Here is a 22,487-nt window from a genome sequence, read left to right on the forward strand (position 1 = left end):
GAATATAGTCAATTAAAACATTAATTAAAACAGAAAATTAATGACCACATATAATTAATGGAGTTAAATATTCACTATGAAAAATTGTAAAAATGCGTCACTACCCTCATAAATTTCTATAATACAGCACAAACTGTGCTAGAAGATATTTTAATTCAAATGCACTTCCTGTCCGGTGTTATCACAGCAAAGTCAACAAAACACGAAGGCATGAGTCTCAAGTCAAATATATGACAGTATGCTGCGTGTACATGGTGAAAATGCAAATAGTTTCTTCACAGATGTGAACGTAGTTCAAAAATAAAATGACAAACGCCAGTAAATAGTTGAGTATTTACAGTTGTGTATATATAAAGAGACATCAAGCATGTGAAGCTGCTCTCAAACAACCAAGAGTCCTTGAGAATACGCCACTATAGTAGGCCGGCTCTACAGTACATAGCTTATTTGCTGGGTAGTTATTACCTGCCTGGATGTAAAATGTCAGCTGTGTTTACGTATATGCTACCAAAACACTTAAAAACAGTTGCTCATTCGTTGTACCGGCAACCACATGGTGGATTCATCTTTAAGGTTTATTAACTCAACAGTAAAAGTGCTTTGGCAATAATTCAAGTCTTGTTTTCACCTGACAAAGCGGGTAGTGAAAAATATTTTTATATGATGTTGCACATTAGGAACTGTGATTAATTGAGCTGAGCACATACCGTGTTCTTTTTAAAACATAATTTTTTAGAATAAGGAATGTGGAGAATGTGAAGAACTATTTTTTAAAAAGTACTTTAATTTCAAGTCAAATTAAAAACCTCACTGCAACACATCAGGTTGTTTTAACTTATCTTCTTTTGTTCTATTCCGGACTATTATTTAATCTGTGTTAAATTATACAAAAAAAAAATGTTATTAAGAGTAATACTGGAATAATGTTATTCTATCACTGTTCATTTCTTAGTTTTAGGGCAATTTGTTGTAAGAAAATATGCAGTGTAACTAAGTAACAGCGTGCACGGAATGGTTGACATCTAAAGTGCATCCTGGAATGCAAGTCGCTCTTAAAAAGAAAAGTGAAACTAAAAATGAAAAACGATTCTGTGGGAGTGGTGAACACAGAATGAAAAGTGCTTGTGTCTAAAAAAAAAAAAAAAAAAAAAAGTGAAACTGTAAAAATGAATGTTTAAAAGGCCCGTATCAACAAGTTCGGTTTCAATCTTACAAAGTAAAAAAAAAAAAAGACTAAAATACACAGCATTTATTCTATTCTACTTTGATATTCCCTAAAAACTAATTCCTCCACTGTGCATTGTGAAACATCTTAAAGGGGATCACGCAGAGCACAATTCGAGACCCAGACGTCCTAACAGAAATCTTTTTGACAGACACAATAAAAGCTCCGCAGGGACCTAAAGCCCTTTCTTGTGTCGTGAGCTCGGTTAAGCCCCCCCCCCCCCCAAAATCCATCCCGGTTCCATTAGTTTGTCTCTGTGGGAGCCTCCAACCAGTCATAACTCACAACTGCTTGCTGTTGCCTCCTTCATCCACCAGGGGGGAACAGTGAGACGTGAGAGCAGATGTTGTTCAGCATGTGGGACAAGTGAGGGTACTCAGGCATTGGAGAATTTTTTTTTTTTTTTTTTTTTTTTTTTTTTTTTACAAGGGGGTCAAAACGTCCGACCTATTCCAAGAGGTCCTGTGAAAAAAACAAATGTGAGTAATAAAGTAGACCAGGTTTTAAAAAAAATGAGGTATTTCACACTACATGGGACACCTGATCTGAATCCTCATTGTACTGCGCCGCTCCCGTTTCCATGTACTGGGCATCCACGTCGTCGACTCCTTCTATTTTGTTAGCTTCAAAGTGTTCCCTCATGACGGAGTAGCGGTGCACAAGGAACCTGAACCACAAACACAACAACAATAAATATCGATGACTTGCGTGTGGCAAACAAATCGCTAACTGACCGTCCCCCGCAGACGTATTTCTTAACCATCCAAACGCCCGCGATGGCGCTCATCAGCAGTATCGCTATGACGACCATGGCTATGATTGCGGCGTTTGGTGAGGCGCTTTCGGTCTGACAGAGAGACAGGACGTTGAAGATTGAAGTAGGACTCTGATAGCGTGGGGTCACCATAAAACAGATATTCATAAATGGGCGGTACCAACCAGAAAAACTGGTTGCAGGATATTGCTGGTGCACCTCCTTCTCAGGTCTGTCTCTTTTCTCACGGGTTGGAAACCAAATTCACATTGGTCTCCTGGAATCTTCCGGTAACTGAAATGAAAGACCGACATCATTATATAAGTATCTTATATATATATATATATACACACGGCCCAAATGTGGCCCGCAGGACACTAGTTTGAGGCCCCCGCCTTGATATGAAAGTTTAATGTGATATGGATGCTGTATGGTATCATGTACCCAGAAAAAATTATTACGTTTGATTCATGTTCATGTTAAAGGTTAAATAACTGTTAATAGTTATCCTCCCTATCCGTGTGGAAGTGGTAAAGTTTTTGGCTATTTAAGTTTAAAGGAAATAACTTGAAGGCTACCGTTTAGGTGGCTAGCTCTCTAGTTTGCGAGTTAGCATGTGTCTCAAGACCCTGCAGTTGCGCAATATGTTGTAAATAAAAAGAGTATAAATGTGACTATAGTCGTGTTTTGTCATGTCTACAGGGCTCTAATAATGCTTTGTTCATTTTAATATGAAAAAAATCATTTGTCTACCCACCAACTATATGTGGTTTCTTAAGTTTTTATTATTTGATGTTTTATTATTATTATTATATTTATTTATTTATGACTGATTGATTGATTTTCTTTATTCTTGATTTGTTTATTTATTTTTCATCTTATTTTGTGTAGAAAAATAAAAAGTAAGATATTTGAGAACAGTGGAATGTTTTATCAGAGCTTTTCTTGTAGAAAATCGGAACCAAAGCAAAGTTTATTAATTTTTCTGTTTTTAATAAATGCGTTTTTTTTTTGTTTTTTTTTGGAAAACCTGATGCGGCCCAGTCTCACCCAGACCCTAGCTCCAGTGGCCCCCCAAATAAATTGAGTTTGAGACCCCTGATCTTATCACATTCTGGGGACAGCTATCTTCGTGTGAGAGGCGGGGTACACCCTGGACCGGTTGCCAGCCAATCACAGGGCACATATAGACAAACAACCATTCACACTCACATTCATACCTATGGACAATTTGGAGTCGCTAATTAACCTAGCATGTTTTTAGAATGTGGGAGGAAACCGGAGTACCCGGAGAAAACCCACGCATGCACGGGGAGAACATGCAAACTCCACACAGAGATGGCCGAGTGTGGAATTGAACCCTGGTCTCCTAGCTGAGAGGTCTGTGTGCTGACCACTCGACCGCCGTGCAGCCCCAAAAGTATTTATTTATCTCAAAGTCATGGGCTCACAGAACATGACTATGGTGAGAGAAGACCTGCAATGAGACGCATCCTCACCCACTGGTCTCTAGTTCTTCCGTGGTGCCATTCAGACAGAACTCCAGAGGACGGCCCTTCATCTCTTCCTGTTCCACGCACTCGGAGCTGTTCTCGGGTCGGTAGAATCCGAAGTCACTGTGGGACAAAATAGTAGTCATATCAAACTTTTGTCATTGAGAGCCTCTGGCAGAAAAATGGAAGATTGCCATTTTTGTTTATTTGTAGTTCAAAACAAAACATGTTGAAAAAAAAACGTGGCACAAATGCCCTCACCATGTGTTTCCATCTAACAATGGTAAAGTACTTACTACATTACTGCAAGTATCAGTTGAAAAATGTTAAGAATGTACATTTTACACTGTTGGATCTTAAGGAGGTTCTAAGTAGAGCTTGAAAAAGCAAAAAAAAGAAGTGGGAGTGAGACAAAAAAAGAATAATACGACTAAGCAATTTATTGGCAACGGTCATTAAAATGAAATATGGTGTCAATAAATCACTCCCACTTCTCTTCCTGGTACATTCTGAAGCTCTACTTAGAACCTTAGAATCTACTTAGAGGATCCAACAGTAAAAAATGTAAATTCTTGCAATTTTTCAACAGGTATGTGTGTATAGTGCAAACCTTTTTTTTTTTTTTTTTAACTCATTCAATACCAGCCATTTTTCAAAAGCCGTCCCTCTCTACCTCAGCCATTTTGGATGATTTTGACACATTCTTCAAAGCACACGGAATATTGTGTTCGAGGGCTATATACGTAGTAGACACGAAGAAAGATTAGACTCATCTTTCAACAGACAAAAAGTTTTTTTTTCTACCCTTTTCAGTGTTTAGTCATCAGCAGGAATTTCAGCAAAATAATAGTTCAACAAAAAAGTATTTTTGCGACATTTCAAGAGTAACTTTGACATTGACATAAAATTTTGCCATATAAATTTAGGCAAAATGTCTACACGATGATGTTGCAACATAACACCAAGAACTATTTACACCAGGGGTCTCAAACTCACCGCGGGACGCTAGTTTGAGGCCCCCGCCTTCATATGAAAGTTTAATTTGTTTAATGAATGAATGAATGAATGTTTAATTTGTTTTTTGATTTGCTTATTTGCTTATTTATTTTTCCATCTTATTTTGTGTCGAAAAATAAAAATTAACATTAAACGTTTATTTAATAATTTAATAATAAATCAAAATTAATTTGTTTCATTTGTTTTTTGATTTGCTTATTTATTGTTCCATCTTATTTTGTGTCGAAAAAATATAAATTAACAGTAAACGTTTATTTAATAATTTAATAATAAATAAAAATTAATTTGTTTCATTTGTTTTTTGATTTGCTTATTTATTTTTCCATCTTATTTTGTGTCGAAAAATAAAAATTAACACTAAACATTTATTTAATAATTTAATAATAAAGAAAAATTAATTTGTTTCATTTGTTTTTTGATTTGCTTATTTATTTCTCCATCTTATTTTGTGTCGAAAAAATATAAATTAACAGTAAATGTTTATTTAATAATTTAATAATCAATGAAAATTAATTTGTTTCATTTGTTTTTTGATTTGCTTATTTATTCTTCCATCTTATTTTGTGTCTAAAAATAAAAATTAACATTAAACAGTTATTTAATAATTAAAAAATGAATTTATCATAATTTATAATAATTTAATGTTTTATCAGAGAACCAAAAGCACTGAAAAAGTGGAGGGTATAGCAGAAGCAGAAGCATTGAAAACAGTTTTTTATTTATTTTTTCTATTTTTAATATATATATATATACATATATATATTTTTATTTTTTTTTCCTGTTGCAGAGTTCATCACCTCTTGGTGCCTCTTGTGCAAAAAAACCCATAAAATATAAATGTATGTGTTTTAGGCTTTGGGTTGGAAAAAAAACCTTAAATACATCTTTGGTAGCGAATAAGTTATTAAGGATTTGTTAATTAAATAGTGATGCATTTACGGTACGGCTAATGTACTCCGACCCATGAGAAGCGCCAGGCTCCAGCAACTTCCCAGGGTGAGATCAACAGGCCATACGTTACCAGTGATAATCATCCAGTGTACAAGGACAAGGCGACGGCTGCTTGCTGACGGCGTAGTCCCTCCCGTTCCAGCAGGCCGAATCCTTCCTTAAACGTAAGAGCGTCTCCTTGAAGCCCAGCACGCATCCGTCATCAAATCTTCCAGGGTCGGCGGAGTGAGCCAACCAGGGCACGTAGTCGTCGTCGCCGCCTGTTGTATAAACACGGCATCTCAAAACACCACTTCCTCCTTCTTCGCCATCGTCTTCTCGCTTATCACTCACAATCTCGGGCGAGGAGCTTCCTGAAGTCGATGGTGATTACCACCCATTTGGTGAAGTCGTTCTTGTAGCCCCAAAGGCTGACATTCATGGAGCGGGAGCCCGGCTCACTGTCCATGCCGCTGAAGTGGAAACGGTCGCTGGTGAAGTTGTACGTGTGCCAGCATCGGCCTTCGTCGGTGGAAAACCTGGACACGGACTATGAGTGACACGTGTCGCAAACGACACGAATCGCAATCCAGTTATACTCACTTGATTTGATTGACAGCCATGTTGCTGTGCTCCACGGCCACAAGCAGGGCTCCCGAGTCCAATATGGCATAGTGGTGAGGGCCTTTGAGGGATAGAAGCCACGAGTAGCCGCCATCGTCAGACACATACACGTCAGGCATGACGGCCGACTCGGCATCTCCGACGCTGCCTGAAAAAGGAATTTTTTTTTTTTTTTTTTACAAGATAACAAAACATGAAGCCAAAACATTCAGTAGTTTTTAGTGTTTTTGCTACCATGAGCAATAATGAGTCCTACTGCACTGGGCTGTGACAGCGGCAGCATGGGGACGTTCATCTTCAAGGCCGTGCTGTACGTGGCGTGGATGTGAAGTCTGCACTGTAAAGACGCAATTATACGTATATATATAGGAACGATGTGTTCAAGGGCTATTTTTGTATCATTTAGTTACAGCGTCTGTGCGTCTCACTCTGTTTGGCCTGTTGGTCTCCGTGTCACATTGGCTGTTCTGTGGTTGACGCAGCGTCTGCCATCGAGCTCCTTGGTCGAACGTGATGACAGTCTCCACGGCGCCGTCTACACACGTAATGATGACATGCATCGGATTACAATTGAATGCATCACATAATCAGTTCACAGTTCCACATGTCCAAAAGGAGTAGGAAGAAGCATTCATTCATTCATTCATTTTCTACCGTTTTTTCCTCACGAGGGTCGCAAGGGGTGCTGGAGCCTATCCCAGCTGTCTTTGGACGGGAGGCGGTGGCCAGCCAATCACAGGGCACATATAGACAAACAACCATTCACACTCACATTCATACCTATGGACAATTTGGAGTGGCTAATTAACCTAGCATGTTTTTGGAATGTGGGAGGAAACCGGAGTACCCGGAGAAAACCCACGCATGCACGGGGAGAACATGCAAACTCCACACAGAGATGGCCGAGGGTGGAATTGAACCCTGGTCTCCTTGCTGTGAGGTCTGCACGCTAACCACTCAACTTCCGTGCCGCCGCATAAGAAGAAGCAAAGCTTATTAAATCCTACCCCCTCCTTCTGGTACTTTTACAATCAGTAACTGTTACATTTGTTCACTTCCTGCTTTCCTAATATAGTTTAAGTATTTATTTATTTATTTATTTTTGTCACGTACGGAAGTAGGAGGTGATATGAGCATCCAATGACATAATGGGTACCATAGTAAGTGTCAATATAGTGATATATATATAGCACATCATGACTGGTTATAAAAATATAAACTTTAAAAAAAAAACAGCAAAAATAGAACACTCATCATGAAAAAAATTTTGAAAATTTAAAATTGTGATTAATTATTAAGTCCAAATATGATGGGAATAAAGTTATTTTAATGTAATTAAATAATTATTGTAATTAAAATTGTACGAGAAGAAAGTTGAAATAGTTGGAACATTTTTAAAAATAACAGAAACATATTTTTAAACGTCATTTAATGAGAATAAAATCAAAATATTTGTTAAAAAAAGTTATTAAAAAATACAATAAAGTCAAAATATTATGGGTTTTTTATTTTTATTTTCTATCTAATATCAATAAAATTTCTAAAAATTTCAAAAAAAATCACTAAAAATTTATATAATTTTTTTTTTTTACATTTTTGTCACGTACAGAAGTACTCAGTGATATGAGCATCCAATGCCATAATGGGTACCATAGTGCGTGTCAATATAGTGATATATATAGCACATCATGACTGGTTCAAGACTCTTCATCCTTGTATTTAGCAAACATCAACTGCTTGTATTGTTTCTTGAATTGGCTCATCGTTGTGCATTGTTTGTGCAATGAAACCTAAGTCACCTTACAATTCAACGTTAGCTTACGTTAGATGGTTAGTTTATTATTTGGTTAGCATGATCCAACCATTTCATTCTTTATAGCAAAATCCTTCTTTTCCACGAAGCCAAAAAGCGCTCACAACCTTGCTAACCGTGCTTTGTATATTTGTTCGTATGTTTTATGGTCCTGGACAAGGCTGTTCCCAAACACCCCCCCCCCCCGTCCGTACTCCAACAGTGTAATAAAGTGTGTTGGCTTACCCTCTGTGAGTACGCTGGTCATGTAAACGCCCCTAAGTGAAGTAATGGCGGTGAAGTCAGTGTCACTTCCTGTGGTGGTGAAGAGGTGGCGCTCCAGAGACTTGGAGAACACGGCTCCTCTGTCATCAGACACATAGATTGTTCCGATCCCAGAGTCTGGACGACACACACACACACAACACACACATACTTATATATGATATTTGGATACTACATGATATTGCATTACTGTACTATTATTCTGCTCAAGGAGATTTCTTCATAATCATAAGCATGATTGAGTCTCATTCTTAGCGCTACCACTGGTTCTGACCTTCAGGGTCGTCCACGTGCATGAACACCATGTCTTCATTGGATGCCAGGATGGAATAGAACTGATCGTGGTTGACAGCAGGAAGCTGAGCAATATTCCATACTTGTCCTCCGTCCACCGACACGTGGATCATACGCTCTGTGCCCTGAGGAACAACAATCCACACATAGTACATAATAATATCCAATAGTAGTATGTTTACTAGGGAAGTTAGGCGAGTTATTGTGATTCATGGGGTTTTTAAGCAATTGAAATTGCATATTACAGTAAACCTCGGATATATCGGACTCGGATATATCGGAAATTCGCTCACAACGGACAGATAAAAAAGAACCGATTTTTCTGTAATGCATTTCCAATAAAAATTCATTGCATATATCGGATTTTTTATAACGGATTTCGCCTATTTCGGACAAAATCTCCAGTCCCGTTCCAATGCATTTCCATTAAATTTCCCTCGCATATATCGGATGGCCGCATCGTGGCGCTCCCGATTCGCCGAATCGTGACAGGCCGCTATACGACGTCATTTGCAGCGTTTGCAGCGTTGCCTGCGCGTCCAGGTACATTGGAAACATAGTCAAGGAAGTGCCTTTTTATAACGGATAAAATCCCATTTACGCATATACCGGATATAAATCCGATATATGCGTAAAACGGACATTTTCCGGTATACGCATATAACGGATTTCGCTTATATCGGACAAAACCAGTGGGAACAATTGAATCCGATATATCCGAGGTTATCCGAAGAGTACAATTATGTAATAATAATCGAATACGACATCAAAGTCCAGACATCCATTTTCTATGCCGGTTATCCTATCTCAGCTGGCTTTTGGGACGAGAGGCGGCGTCCACCCTGGACTGGTGGCCAGCCAATCACAGGGCACATATAGACAAACAACCATTCACACTCACATTCATACCTATGGACAATTTGGAGTCGCTAATTAACCTAGCATGTTTTTGGAATGTGGGAAAAAACACGGAGAAAACATGTAAAGTCCACACAGAGATTCGAACCCAGGTCTTCCCGATCTCCAAACTGTGGGCCAACATGCTAACCACTGGTTTAAGAGTCTTGAACCAGTCATGATGTGCTATATATATAACACTATATCGACCTTTATTATGGTACCCATTATGTCATTGTATGCTCATATCACCTCCTACTTCGGTACGAGGTACATTATTTAAAAAAAACAACAAAAAAAACCTTAAACCGTATTATGGAAAGCAGGAAGTGAACAAATGTAACAGTTACTGATTGTAAAAGTACCAGATGGAGGGGTAGGATTTAATAAGCTTTGCTTCTTCCTACTCCTTTTGGACATGTGGAACTGGGAACTGATTATGTGATGCATTCAATTGTAATCTGATTCATGTTCAAATGAAATAAAACCATTACCATTACCATTACCCATACACCATGCAGGCCTTTCCCCAAACTCCATCCATCCATTCTTTTTCAATGCCGCTTATCCTCACTGGGGTTACGAATACGCTGGAGCCTATCCCAGCTGTCTTTATGCGAGAGGTCGTCAGCCAATCGTAGCTTTCCCCAAAGTAATTCAAGTAAATGTATCCAAATGCCGATCAATTACTGTAATTGAAATGAATGAAATGCCATTTACTCCACACATAATAATTAATCACTTCATTGCACTATTGTACATATTACTGTTATTATATCTTGTCACATTCATAGATCATACTGTTTATAATTTGTATAATCTGCAATAGTGCATACTACTATAGTCACTTATATCCCTATATATATATATATACACACACTGTATCATAGTCACTTCATTGCACTACTGTACATATTACTGTTATTATATATTGTCACATTCATACTGTGCATACTGTTTATAATCTGCAATAACCATATTATAGTCATTTATATCCCTGTATATATCCACACTGTATCATAGTCACAGCCTGTTATAGTTTGTACATACATAGATCTGTACATTTACAGCTCTATTCTACTTCTACATTTACTTACTAATAAGGTACTTGTACATTTGCACTTCTGGTTGGATGCTAACTGCATTTTGTTGCCCTGTACAAGTGACGTGAGCAATAAAGTTGAATCTAATCTAATTTAATAATATTGAAACTGTAATGCGAACGACTTAATCAGCAGATTTAATTCTTTCTTTTAACATCACCAGTGAAAAAGATTCTCACCTCTCCGGTCATGATGGAAGCAAAGACAAATCTGCCCCCAAGTACGAAAGAGTAAACTCTCGTTGCGATTGTCTGGAAGCTTCTACCGTAGTCTGTTGTTTTCCGTAACTCCAACATTCCTTTGTGATCTGGAAGTGACGACGATGATTATATACGTACGTACGTTGTTACTAATGAAAGTGTTTGTGTAACGAGTAGTAAGTACATCACTTACTGCACGAGCCGTTGTAGTTTGTTGTAAAGTAGATGCTATTCTTTGACCCCCTGTGTGTGAGAAAAAGAAAAAGAAAAAGAAAAAGGGGCAGAGTGAACTTCGGCGAAGGTCACATTTTGCAATTTGAATGTTGCCTAAGTGGAGATGCAAATAGGAAAGACTGGATTTGTGGTTTCCTGCGTGGTCAAATGTTCCAATTCCAGGCTGCAGTCCAAGTGCTGTTGTAGTGTAAGCAAGCGAGAGGGGACAAATGTTTTCATGGAAGAGGGAGGGGGGCGTGGGGGGTGGGGGGGTACAGTACATCATAATAAAAACTGTTGCTGACTCATGATTCACAGCAACAGAAACCTCTACTCCCTTCTTTGGCGGCGTGCCGTTTAGGGACCGAAATGACCAAAATCCACGGTCACGCGGGGCTCCCACAACCGCGGGTTGACACCGAAACCCCGCGTTTAACCTGCGTGTACGGTTTAAACCAGGGGTGGGCAAACTACGACCCGGGGGCCACATCCGGCCCGCCAAGTGTTTGAATACGGCCCGCCCAATCTTTCCAAAGTATTTAATTTAAAGTCAACATACAACCTGGCATCATGGCCTGAGCCAACCTTTTGATGGTTGTATCAATTTCGTTGTTTGACATGGTCTGTTGTTTACAAAGTGCTCCTGAAAAAAGAGACACAAGCACATAATAATAATAAAAATTAAAATAATAATTATTATATTATTATTATAACTATTATGATTATTATATTTATTATATTAATGCTAATTATTATATTAATTATATATAATAATATTGTTATATTTGCATATTTTACATAATAATAATATAATAATTATTATTTTAATTTTATTTTAATTATTATAATATTTTATTATTTTTAAAATATTTAAAAATAAATATAAAATAATAAATAATAATAATAGCAGATTGCATGACAATTTTACAGATACAATAATACCAGGTGGACTGTTACGTGTAAAATATATAGTCTGCCCCCCCCCGGAAATTTTGTTATATCAATGCGGCCCGCGAGTCAAAAAGTTTGCCCACCCCTGATTTAAACCATTGTTGGGCAAGTGGTCCAAAATTGTGTGCAGCTGGAATAACAACACACAAACATAAGAATGTGTTGGGAAAAGCGACTTAAACAGTGCCGTCTTTGTCAGTGATGAATAGATGTTTTTTTTTTTTTTAACAGTATATATTGGCTTCATTTCTCATAATAACGTTGATATACACTGACATTATTTTACAAACAGTTTTTGCTGATTATATTACACTGCATCAAACTGCCATATCTCCAAAATGACAACGCTTCTGGTTCCCATTAGTGTTGTTGTTATTTGTGTGTGAAAATGACAAAGAGGACGATTCTCACCATCTGACGAGGCAAACACTGTCATGGATCTTCCGCCAGGTGGCGCCAAAATCCTCCGACAGCCACAAGTTCAACTAGACAATGAAATGGATCCATAAGCAATTAAAAAGCAACTCAGCTTTTTATCTGATTAGGGGTTTATCCATGAGAATTAAGGCTGGGAATAAATGCATTGAAACAGTTGATGGCTAACACCCTCGTTTTCCGAGTAAAGATGGTGGATGTTTCTACCGTGATGCTGAGCGTCAAAAGTATGTTGGCGTCTCCTGGGTTGTACAGCATCTGAATTAAGGGCTCAAACGGCAGTTCAGACGATGTGAATGTCCGGCCAAAGTCCCGGGAGCGAAAGAGTCGGAATCCGCCAATTTCTGACACGTCACCGGTCAGGATCACCTTGAAAACGAAAACGCAGAGCGGTGTAAATCCAGTAGACAGTCGAGTTCACGAGTTGAAGGTCATACACAAAAATATATTTTTTTTAATTTACCCCCGCGACCTTTGTGAGGATAAGCGGTAGAAAATGAATGAATGAATGCAGGAGAGGGTTTTAATGTGAATGGTTGTTTGCCTGTATGCCCACATAGCTGGGATAGGCTCCAGCATACCCCTCCACCCTCGTGAAAATGAATGAATGAATGAATGAATGCGGGAGAGGGTTTTAATGTGAATAGTTGTTTGTATGCCCAAGATAGCTGGGATAGGCTCCAGCATACCCCTCCACCCTCGTGAAAATGAATGAATGAATGAATGAATGAGTGCGGGAGAGGGTTTTAATGTGAATAGTTGTTTGTATGCCCAAGATAGCTGGGATAGGCTCCAGCATACCCCCGCGACCCTAGTGAGTATAAGCGGTAGAAAATTAATAAATGAATGAATGAATGCGGGAGAGGGTTTTAATGTGAATAGTTGTTTGTATGCCCAAGATAGCTGGGATAGGCTCCAGCATACCCCCGCGACCCTAGTGAGTATAAGCGGTAGAAAATGAATAAATGAATGAATGAATGCGGGAGAGGGTTTTAATGTGAATGGTTGTTTGTCTGTATGCTCAAGATAGCTGGGATAGGCTCCAGCATACCCACGCGACCGTAGTGAGGATAAGCGGTAGAAAATGAATGAATGAATGAATGAATGCAGGAGAGGGTTTTAATGTGAATGGTTGTTTGTCTGTATGCTCAAGATAGCTGGGATAGGCTCCAGCATACCCCTGCAACCCTCGTGAGGATAAGCGGTAGAAAATGAATGAATGAATGAAATGTATGCTTGAAATTTATCTTTTCACAAAAAGCTGTTTTTCTCCATGTTTTGTTGAGTACTGATATTTTGCTAAAATGTTCCTATGGTCTACTGCTGATTACTAAAGACAGGAAGACAGGAGTCTAATCCTTTAGCCTTCCGTGTGCTTTGAAAAATCTGTCAAAATCATGTGTCCAAAATGGCCGGTCCTGAGAGGGACGGCTTTAGTAAATAATCTGGGATTGAATGAGCTAAGATTGCATATTCCACCCCATACAGGAAAAAAACCAACACGTTTTTAGGGAACGTACCTTTCCAGAGTGGTCCGGACTGACGGCGATGCCAAACTCGGTCTGGATGAAGGTGTGATTGATCAGGTGGGTCACATCAGTGAACGTCTTCCCAAAGTCTTCACTGACACACACATAGACCATAAGATTTAGACCATAAGTGTTGGGTTACAACAACAACAACAAAAGCTTCAAAACAAAAGCTGTTAAGTGTACCGTCACCACTTGGGCCCTGCTTACCTCCTGTAGAGGTTGGACTGTCCGAATCGCATCATGAACAACGGCACCTGGAATGTGGTCAGCACCAGCAGGACCTGGCAACGGAGAAGTATGACATCATTAAGCTTAAATCAAAAGCATTGGTAATGGTAATGGTAATGGTAATGGTTTAATTTCATTTGAACATGCATCAGATTCCAATTGAATGCATCCCATAATCAGTTCCCAGTTCCACATGTCCAAAAGGAGTAGGAAGAAGCAAAGCTTATTAAATCCTACCCCTCCATCTGGTACTTTTACAATCAGTAACTGTTACATTTGTTCACTTCCTGCTTTCCTAATATAGTTTAAGGTTTTTTATTTTATTTTTTATTTTTTTAATAATGACCATCCAATGCCATAATGGGTACCATAGTCAGTGTCAATACAGTGATATATATATAGCACATCATGACTGGTTATAAAAATATAAACTTAAAAAAAACAGCAAAAATAGAACACTCATCAAGAAAAAAAAATTGAAATTTTAAAATTATGATGAATAATAAAGTTATTTTAATTTAATTAAATAATTATTGCAATTAAAATTGTACGAGAAGAGAGTTGAAATAGTTGGAACATTTTTAAAAATAACAGAAACATATTTTTAAACGTCATTTAATGAGAATAAAATCAATTTGTTAAAGAAAAGTTATGAAAAAATACAATAAAGTCAAAATATTATGGGTTTTTTAATTTTTATTTTCTATCTAATATCACTAAAATTTCTAAAAATTTAAAAAAAACAATCACTAAAAATTTATATCAAAATTGTTTTTTATTTTTAAACGTCATTTAATGAGAATAAAATCAAAATATTTGTTTAAAAAAAGTTATGAAAAAATACAATAGAGGCAAAATATTATGTTTTTTTATTTTATTTTCTATCTAATATCACTAAAATTTCTATAAAAAAAAAACACTAAAAATTTATATCAAAAATTGTTTTTTTTTATTTTTCTCACGTACGGCAGTACTCGGTGATATGAGCATCCAATGCCATAATGGGTACCATAGTGCGTGTCAATATAGTGATATATATAGCACATCATGACTGGTTCAAGACTCTTCATCCTTGTATTTAGCAAACATCAACTGCTTGTATTGTTTCTTGAATTGGCTCATCGTTGTGCATTGTTTGATTTCCTTACTCAATCCATTCCATAGTTTGATTCCACATACTGAAATGCTATGGCTAGCATAACGTAGTCCTAGCATAGAAGTGTTTCAAATTTAGTTCTTCATATTCTAGTTGACATTTTTAGGTAAGATTCATTCCACAAGTGCATTCCTTTATCTTTGGCAAAGTGCGATGACGACCATAGAACAGGAAATAGAACTACAAAAGTGGTCCTGGCTGATCGGTACAATAAAAAAGTTCATTTTATAACGGCAGTAGATGAACGCTGGAACACGTTCATATCTAGTTCCGCAGTCTTATACGGAAAGTTTTGAGCGACCCCCCACCACGGATGCATGCTCACCTGTTGTCCATTCAGTGACATATATCGCTTATAAGCAGACTCACCCCTGATTCGCCTCCCACCCAGGCCAGTGACAGGGAGCCCATGGTCCTCACTTTAAAGTTGAACTGCGGGGGAGAACACAAGTAGGGAAATCAAATAAATATCACTGCACATTGACCACGACAACCCCAGAAAAAAACTGCCCCGACTGCGTGTGTGCGTGTGACCTAAATTCATCCTCGTTGACAAAGCTGCAGCCAGACAAACGAGACAATCGCTTACGTTCCGAGCACAGCAGGACGGCAGCGAGCGGCAGCCTGCAGCAATTACCGTTACGCTGTTACGACTCAATTTAAACGTTCGCAGTTGCAACATTCACTTCAGGAGGATTTATAGTTCGCGCCACCTCGCCGCATCACGTTCGGGCGAATGGGGATCCCGCCGGGAAACAACATTCCGGTCTAATCGTGGCCGAGTTGATGCTCAAGTGTTTGGCGACTTGGCCAAGAAAGACGGCTGCCATTCGGCGCTAGGACGTTATCCTCCGGCTTGACTCCTTTGTTGGTGAGGCAACAATGTTTACAAGGTAGACAGAAGCTATAAAGCTACAGGAGATGTTAGCTCGGTCTGCTGGGAAACGCCTGCAAAAAGTCACAAGTCGTCTATTTTACCTTAACTCGTTTTTTTAATGTAAAATATTATACAAAACACTCTATGACAACGACAAACAAGCAGATTAATGCAGATTAATGCACCAAAATTAAGTGGAAAACTGAGATTAATTTCGGCTGGTCGAGTGGTTAGCGCGCAGACCTCACAGCTAGGGGACGTGGATTCAATTCCGCCCTCGGCCATCTCTGTGTGGAGTTTGCATGTTCTTTTCTCCGGGTACTCCGGTTTCCTCCCACATTCCCAAAAAAACATGCTAGGTTAATTAGCGACTCCAAATTGTCCATAGGTATGAATGTGAGTGTGAATGGTTGTTTGTCTATATGTGCCCTGTGATTGGCTGGCCACCAGTCCAGGGTGGACCCCCGCCTCTCGCACAAAGACAGCTGGGATAGGCTCCAGCACCCTCGCGACCTTTGTGAGGATAAGCGGTAGAAAATGAATGAATGAATGCGGGAGAGGGTTTTAATGTGAATGGTTGTTTGTCTGTATGCCCAAGATAGCTGGGATAGGCTCCAGCGTACCCCTCCACCCTCGTGAAAATGAATGAATGAATGAATGCGGGAGAGGGTTTTAATGTGAATGGTTGTTTGTCTGTATGCCCAAGATAGCTGGGATAGGCTCCAGCATACCCCTCCACCCCCGTGAAAATGAATGAATGAATGAATGAATGAATGCGGGAGAGGGTTTTATTGTGAATGGTTGTTTGTCTATATGTCCAAGACAGCTGGGATAGGCTCCAGCATACCCCCGCGACCCTAGTGAGGATAAGCGGTAGAATATGAATGAATGAATGAATGAATGTGAGAGAGGGTTTGAATGTGAATGGTTGTTTGTCTATATGTCCAAAATAGCTGGGATAGGCTCCAGCATACCCCTGCCACCTTTGTGAGGATAAGCGGTAGAAAATGAATGAATGAATGAATGAATGTGGGAGAGGGTTTTGATGCGAATGGTTGTTAGTCTGTATGCTCAAGATAGCTGGGATAGGCTCCAGCATACCCCCGCCACCTTTGTGAGGATAAGCGGTAGAAAACGAATGAATGAACTGTGATGAACTGAATGAAAATGCCAGGTATTGTTATCATACTACTCTGAATCCTACTTTGTGGAAATTCACCGAGGTCTGGAACCAATTAACCGCGGTAAACGAGGGATTAATGTACTGTAGTCGGGTCCGCAGATGTGACCCCGTGACATATATATATAGTCAGAGTCAGTCCAGTGTTTTGTCAGTCCTTTACAAATGTTACCGCCAACTGCATTTCCACGTGTTTTACATGAAGCCGGCAGGCGTTCTTACACGTTTGCTCAGCTGACGGCCTTGCAGGACAAATGCAGCGAAGACTAACAAGAGATGTTCTTGTCTCTGGTCTTAAGCCTCGAATCCGAGCAGCTTCACTTGTGAGCAAAGAAAATAAGAGCTGCTGCACACGCACAAAAATGTACACACACACACACACACACTCAAAAACACACACTACTTGGCAACGTTGGGACGGAGTCCAATCTAGTCGCCCGTCACAGGTCCGACGTGGACACAATGAGCCGCTTGTTCACTCCGCTCTGAGCTTTGACCCTTGCACCCGGCCAATGTTTACGCATATAAAACATCAGAAGAGGAGGTCAAACGCCAGCCTCTGATCCGACACACCGGTCCTCTAATGTTGGACCGCATCACAGGGGGGGGAGGCCGCCGTGCACTTGTGTCACATCGCACATCGGACTGCCTGCATGACTGAATGCTTTGGTTTAAATACGCTGTGTTTTACCCTCCAGGTCAATCTATATAATCTATATAATTCTTACAGGAAATTAATATAAGTGTATAGCATGGAGTTTTATTGAAAATATCATATAAGCACCACCATTCCACGGGGTTTATTCATTTATTATGAACTCCGACACTGACAAAATTAGAAAGTGGGTTTCGGCAGTAACCCGGAAGTCCTCAGCAGAGTGGGTGGAGTAAAATTAAAATGGACGGTTTTGGTAATCCAAGGAAATACATCTATATTATTCTAACAGGAAATAAATATGAAGTGTATAGCGTGGAGTTTTATTTAAAATATCATATAAGCACCACCATTCCACAGGGTTTATTCATTTATTATGAACTCCTATACGGACAAAATTAGAAAGTGGGTTTCGGCAGTAACCCGGAAGTCCTCTGCAGAGTGGACATGTCGTGGGTGGAGTAAAATTAAAATGGACTGTTTTGGAAATCCAAGGAAATACACCCGGAATGATCTAGAAAGCTTTCTATGCGGGTTGTTGTGTGTTGCTGCTCTATAGGAGTCCACAACGCAATACAAAGCGTCAAATACTTGCCCTTTAATATAAACAATAACATGCCAACAGAAGAAAATGTGACTTTCCCCAATGCTTGAAATAATTAATATACCTCCGATAAGCAAATTAGTTTGTTAAAGTTTCATTTTTTGCAACTTCAACCTTTTTTCATTGCTGCTTTTTTGAGTTCATCATGTTGGAGGAAAGGAATTTCCTGTGTAGATACTTGTGCTAGCCTTCCTGGTGAACTACAAAAGATACCAGACTACAATGACTAGCATACATGCATCAAAAAAGCTAATTGGTCATTTCTATTTAAAGGGCCATGCCAGCAATTTATCACTGCAAAAGTCTTAAAAAGACAATACCCAAACAAAAATAATTCTGATATTCCCCAACCGCTAATCCACCATTGCCACTAATAGATAGCGGTCCTGTGTGCATACGCATGTTTTTCCATAACTTTTAATAGAATTGTTCATTTCAAAATGAATGATTTCTGTCTTCTCTGCCGCTCCACTCTGCTATTTCTTTTGGTGCTCCAACAGCTGGCCACGGACCAGCTTCACCTCTCCACTGTTTTTTTTTCCCTCAACATTTTTCAGCCAGAGGGGATAGACGACAGGCTTGTGAGAGAAAAAAAAAATCCAGTTGGTAGAGCGGTAAAGTCTTTTAAATGAAGCCCCCCCCCCCCCACACACACACAAAGCATGACCTTTTCTGATGGATATATGCATCTTTGAATCGTGGCCGTACGAGCGCCGACGTGAAGTGGGATTATCCGCTCCTTTTCATGGCCAACATGTGCTCCAGGTGGTTCGGAACAGACCGCCACACGCAAACAGGAAGACAATCCAACGGAGACGAGTAAGCCGTGGACCTAACATTCCTCCGGCACCTCAAGGTCATTCACGTCGTGCCTTCTTTTGAAACGCAGACGATGTGTTTTTGGCTCACTGGACGTAATAACGAAGGCTTGAGTTGCTTTTGGAAGTGCGATGAATACCGCTGTGTTGTCTCAATCACTCATTCCAAAAACCTCCAATTACCAGACGGACCGGCACGGGGGAACTTTTGTGTTGTTAAAACTCCCCGCACCTTCCATATTGGGTCCTGATGGATACGAACCAGACTGACCGGTCTACGTACATACGCGCACTGGGCACTTCAATACAGACATACTTGTCTCACGGTGTCAATCAAAAGTGACTATTACTGTCTTTTTAAACGGCAAACTCACATGACGTGATCATCATCAGCCTGTGCAGGAGTACCTAATAAAGTGGCCAGGGAGCGTATACAAATGTAAGGCTAAACAAACTGTTCTGGGCTTTTAAATTGCGGTTAGGTTACACTTAATTACCGCATATGAGAGCTCAGTATGAAAGTTTTCTGCCGTTTGACGCCCCTGCACAACCTCAAAATTTATTATTGCAATTTTTAAACTGGTTTTAAAAATTTGATAAGCTCAAGTAAAAACACAAATACACAATTCACAACATACATTAATCCCTCGTTTACCGCGATTAATTGGTTCCAGACCTCGGTGAATTTCCACAAAGTAGCATTCAGAGTAGTATGATAACAATACCTGGCATTTTTATTCAATTAATCACAGTTAATTCATTCATTTTCTACCACTGGAGCCTATCCCAGCTGTCTTCGGGCGAGAGGCCAATCACAGGGCACATATAGACAAACAACCATTCACACTCACACTCATACCTATGGACAATTTGGCACACAATTACTGTATTATCAATTAAACAGTATATATAAGGGTGAGGACTCTAGCTGCATGCTTTGAATGGGAAAAAAGCAGCGCCATCTGGTGGACAAATAACATCATTAAAAATTGAAGGCCGGTGGTCCAAATCCTTAACATTAAGGATTGCGTTAGTTCATTCATTCAATCATTCATTTTCTACCGCTTTTCCTTCACGATGGTTGCGCGGGGGTGCTGGAGCCTATCCCAGCTGTCTTCGGGCGAGAGGCCAATCACAGGGCGCAAATAGACAAACAACCATTCACACTCACATTCATACCTATGGACAATTTGGCACACAATTACTGTATTAACAGTAAAGGAGTGAGGACTCTAGCTGCATGTTTTGAATGGGAAAAAGCAGCGCCATCTGGTGGACAAATAACATCATTAGAAATTGAATTTGGATTCCAAATCCTTAACATTAGGGATTGTGTTACTTCATGTTAAGATAAATGTGGAATTATAACAAATGTGTAGATGTGTGTTGTGTAGCGTTTACTGTTCCCCATTTTGGGCAACTGCACTAAAATGTTTAAAAACAAATTATTTTGAAAATGGACGCAAAATACCCCCTCCACCTCACAGGGATTGATATTAGCTATACTGTATTACAAAATAAGTGTATTTAAATGGTTTCATAAGCTCCATTTGAGAGGCATGGTTGACATCTTTCACGCTAACAATCCCCACTTGTCTCCCTGCTCAACACAAACACACCGTAGCCTAATCCCGGAGGACACGTTCCAAAACAAGTTAGTGTGACTTTAAATAGTTAGTAGTCCATATAATGACGGATAATTACGGATGTTTAAAAAAATGTGACTTACAGTGTGGGTGTTGTTTAGCAGCGCTGACTCCACTCCAGGAAAAGTTGGGCATGAGTGTCCATTCAGTGCCAACTTCTGTCGCTCCTCATCACCGCTCAACTCCCTCGGCGGCCTCCTCACCGACGACTTTTCCCCGGCGTGGAAATGTCTCGCCAGCGCGGATGTAAATAAAGCCCACGTTAAAATATAAGCCACGGAAAGCATGTTTAAAAGACGGCTGGTCAGTTTCGCGTTCACGGTGTCTCATTAATCCACGACACTGACTCCTCTTGACCCACCTCATACCCCCCACCCCCTACCCCGACAAACCCACAAACGCATCTTCATTAGCGGCCCATATACCGCGCCTTGTGATTGGTCAGGATGAGAATAACCTGAATTTTCATTGGACGAGAGGACTCTTCCTCGACTGGCAGTTATCGAAACTTTCGTGAGGTTATAGCAGCCTCTTGTGGTCAACATTGGAATTTCTCCCTTTTGTCCTCCATGTGAAACGAAGCATTCCAAGAAGTACAGTACTTAAATTGAATGCACTGCAGGGAATGAAAAACCCAACCTCAAAAACCTCTGCTATTTTCTTTGTAATATTTCCGGAAGAGAAAAAGCCATGGAAAATCTGCAAAGAATAAAGGCATCCAAATAAAGTCACGAAAAAAAACTATTTTGTGCTTAACCCATTAAAACTATAACATTGTTTTCATAGATTTAATTGATAAAATAAATTTAGTAGATACAATTAATCGTAACGAGTTTTTTGTTAATTTGTTAAATTTAAATACATTTTGAGTGTGTCCGTAATTTTTTATTTTTACAATATTCCATCAGGAAATTAAAAAAAAAAAAAAAGCTAAAAATGCTCTCTGGATAAATGTTGTATTTCTCAAAAAAATAATTAGGTATAATTATAATAATAATATATAATGTATTAATTTAATTATTTAGGTCAAGTTTTATACATTGAAAGTTCCATATTCAGTATTTTGGATATATTTACCAAATTGTAATGCAAAAAAAAATTTAAATGCACTTTTCAAGGAACACAAAGCGCTTCACAGGAAGTGAACCCATTATTCATTCACTCATACTAGCGGTGGTAATGTACATCTGTATCTACAGCTGCTCTGGGGAAGGGACTGACTGAAACATGGCTGCCAATTAGCACCTCCAACCATCACCAAACATTCATTCACATTCATACACAAATATGGAGGATCATATTGTGAGTGTTTTGCTCATGGATACAACACTGAGTGGAAGGCGCGAGGAGCAACCATGAATCGAGTTCTCCGCATTCAAAAGAACTGAAACAACTCTAGTATTTATTTTATTGTGTTCCTTTCTAATTGTGTGTATTCTACCTGAAAGGGAATCAGTTGTTCCCGAAGCCCTTGAATGTTACTTGGATTACCAATGGCACCAAACTCCATCATGAGTCATAGATGATCACAAATGCAGAACCTTTTGAGAACAGACAAAACATTTCCACAGCAGAAGG

At 39.3% G+C, this 22,487-nt stretch overlaps 1 protein-coding gene across 2 annotated transcripts; it reads right to left on the bottom strand.

Moving 5' to 3' along the window:
• Nucleotides 1–12: 12 nt before the first annotated feature.
• On the bottom strand, nucleotides 13–21,280 carry LOC131106328 (sortilin-like). Of its 2 annotated transcripts, none has more exons than XM_058055273.1 (20): nucleotides 20,993–21,280; nucleotides 15,499–15,561; nucleotides 13,953–14,026; nucleotides 13,734–13,836; nucleotides 12,421–12,582; nucleotides 12,190–12,263; nucleotides 10,808–10,857; nucleotides 10,594–10,721; nucleotides 8,395–8,539; nucleotides 8,082–8,237; nucleotides 6,472–6,578; nucleotides 6,278–6,380; nucleotides 6,023–6,191; nucleotides 5,774–5,958; nucleotides 5,511–5,700; nucleotides 3,479–3,595; nucleotides 2,165–2,273; nucleotides 1,960–2,072; nucleotides 1,766–1,892; nucleotides 13–1,687 (listed from the first exon to the last, which is right to left on the bottom strand). In XM_058055273.1, the coding sequence occupies exons 1-20, from the start codon at nucleotides 21,194–21,196 to the stop codon at nucleotides 1,673–1,675; spliced, it is 2,394 nt and encodes a 797-aa protein (XP_057911256.1). In that variant the 5' UTR covers nucleotides 21,197–21,280; the 3' UTR covers nucleotides 13–1,672. The 2 variants fall into 2 exon arrangements, with proteins under 2 accessions (XP_057911256.1, XP_057911255.1); XM_058055272.1 differs by having other exon boundaries at nucleotides 6,454–6,578.
• Nucleotides 21,281–22,487: the final 1,207 nt, after the last annotated feature.

This window comes from Doryrhamphus excisus, chromosome 18 (genome assembly GCF_030265055.1).
Source record: "Doryrhamphus excisus isolate RoL2022-K1 chromosome 18, RoL_Dexc_1.0, whole genome shotgun sequence".
Classification (NCBI taxonomy): domain Eukaryota; kingdom Metazoa; phylum Chordata; class Actinopteri; order Syngnathiformes; family Syngnathidae; genus Doryrhamphus; species Doryrhamphus excisus.

Excerpts from the sequence above, each read along its gene's own strand:
- LOC131106328 (XM_058055272.1), bottom strand. The coding sequence starts at position 21,196 with ATGCTTTCCGTGGCTTATATTTTAACGTGGGCTTTATTTACATCCGCG. Across the intron at positions 12,583-13,733 it reads GTCCGGACCACTCTGGAAAG|GTGATCCTGACCGGTGACGT; the intron begins GTACGTTCCCTA and ends TTCGTTTTCAAG. Across the intron at positions 8,540-10,593 it reads CTTCCATCATGACCGGAGAG|GGCACAGAGCGTATGATCCA; the intron begins GTGAGAATCTTT and ends GTTGTTCCTCAG.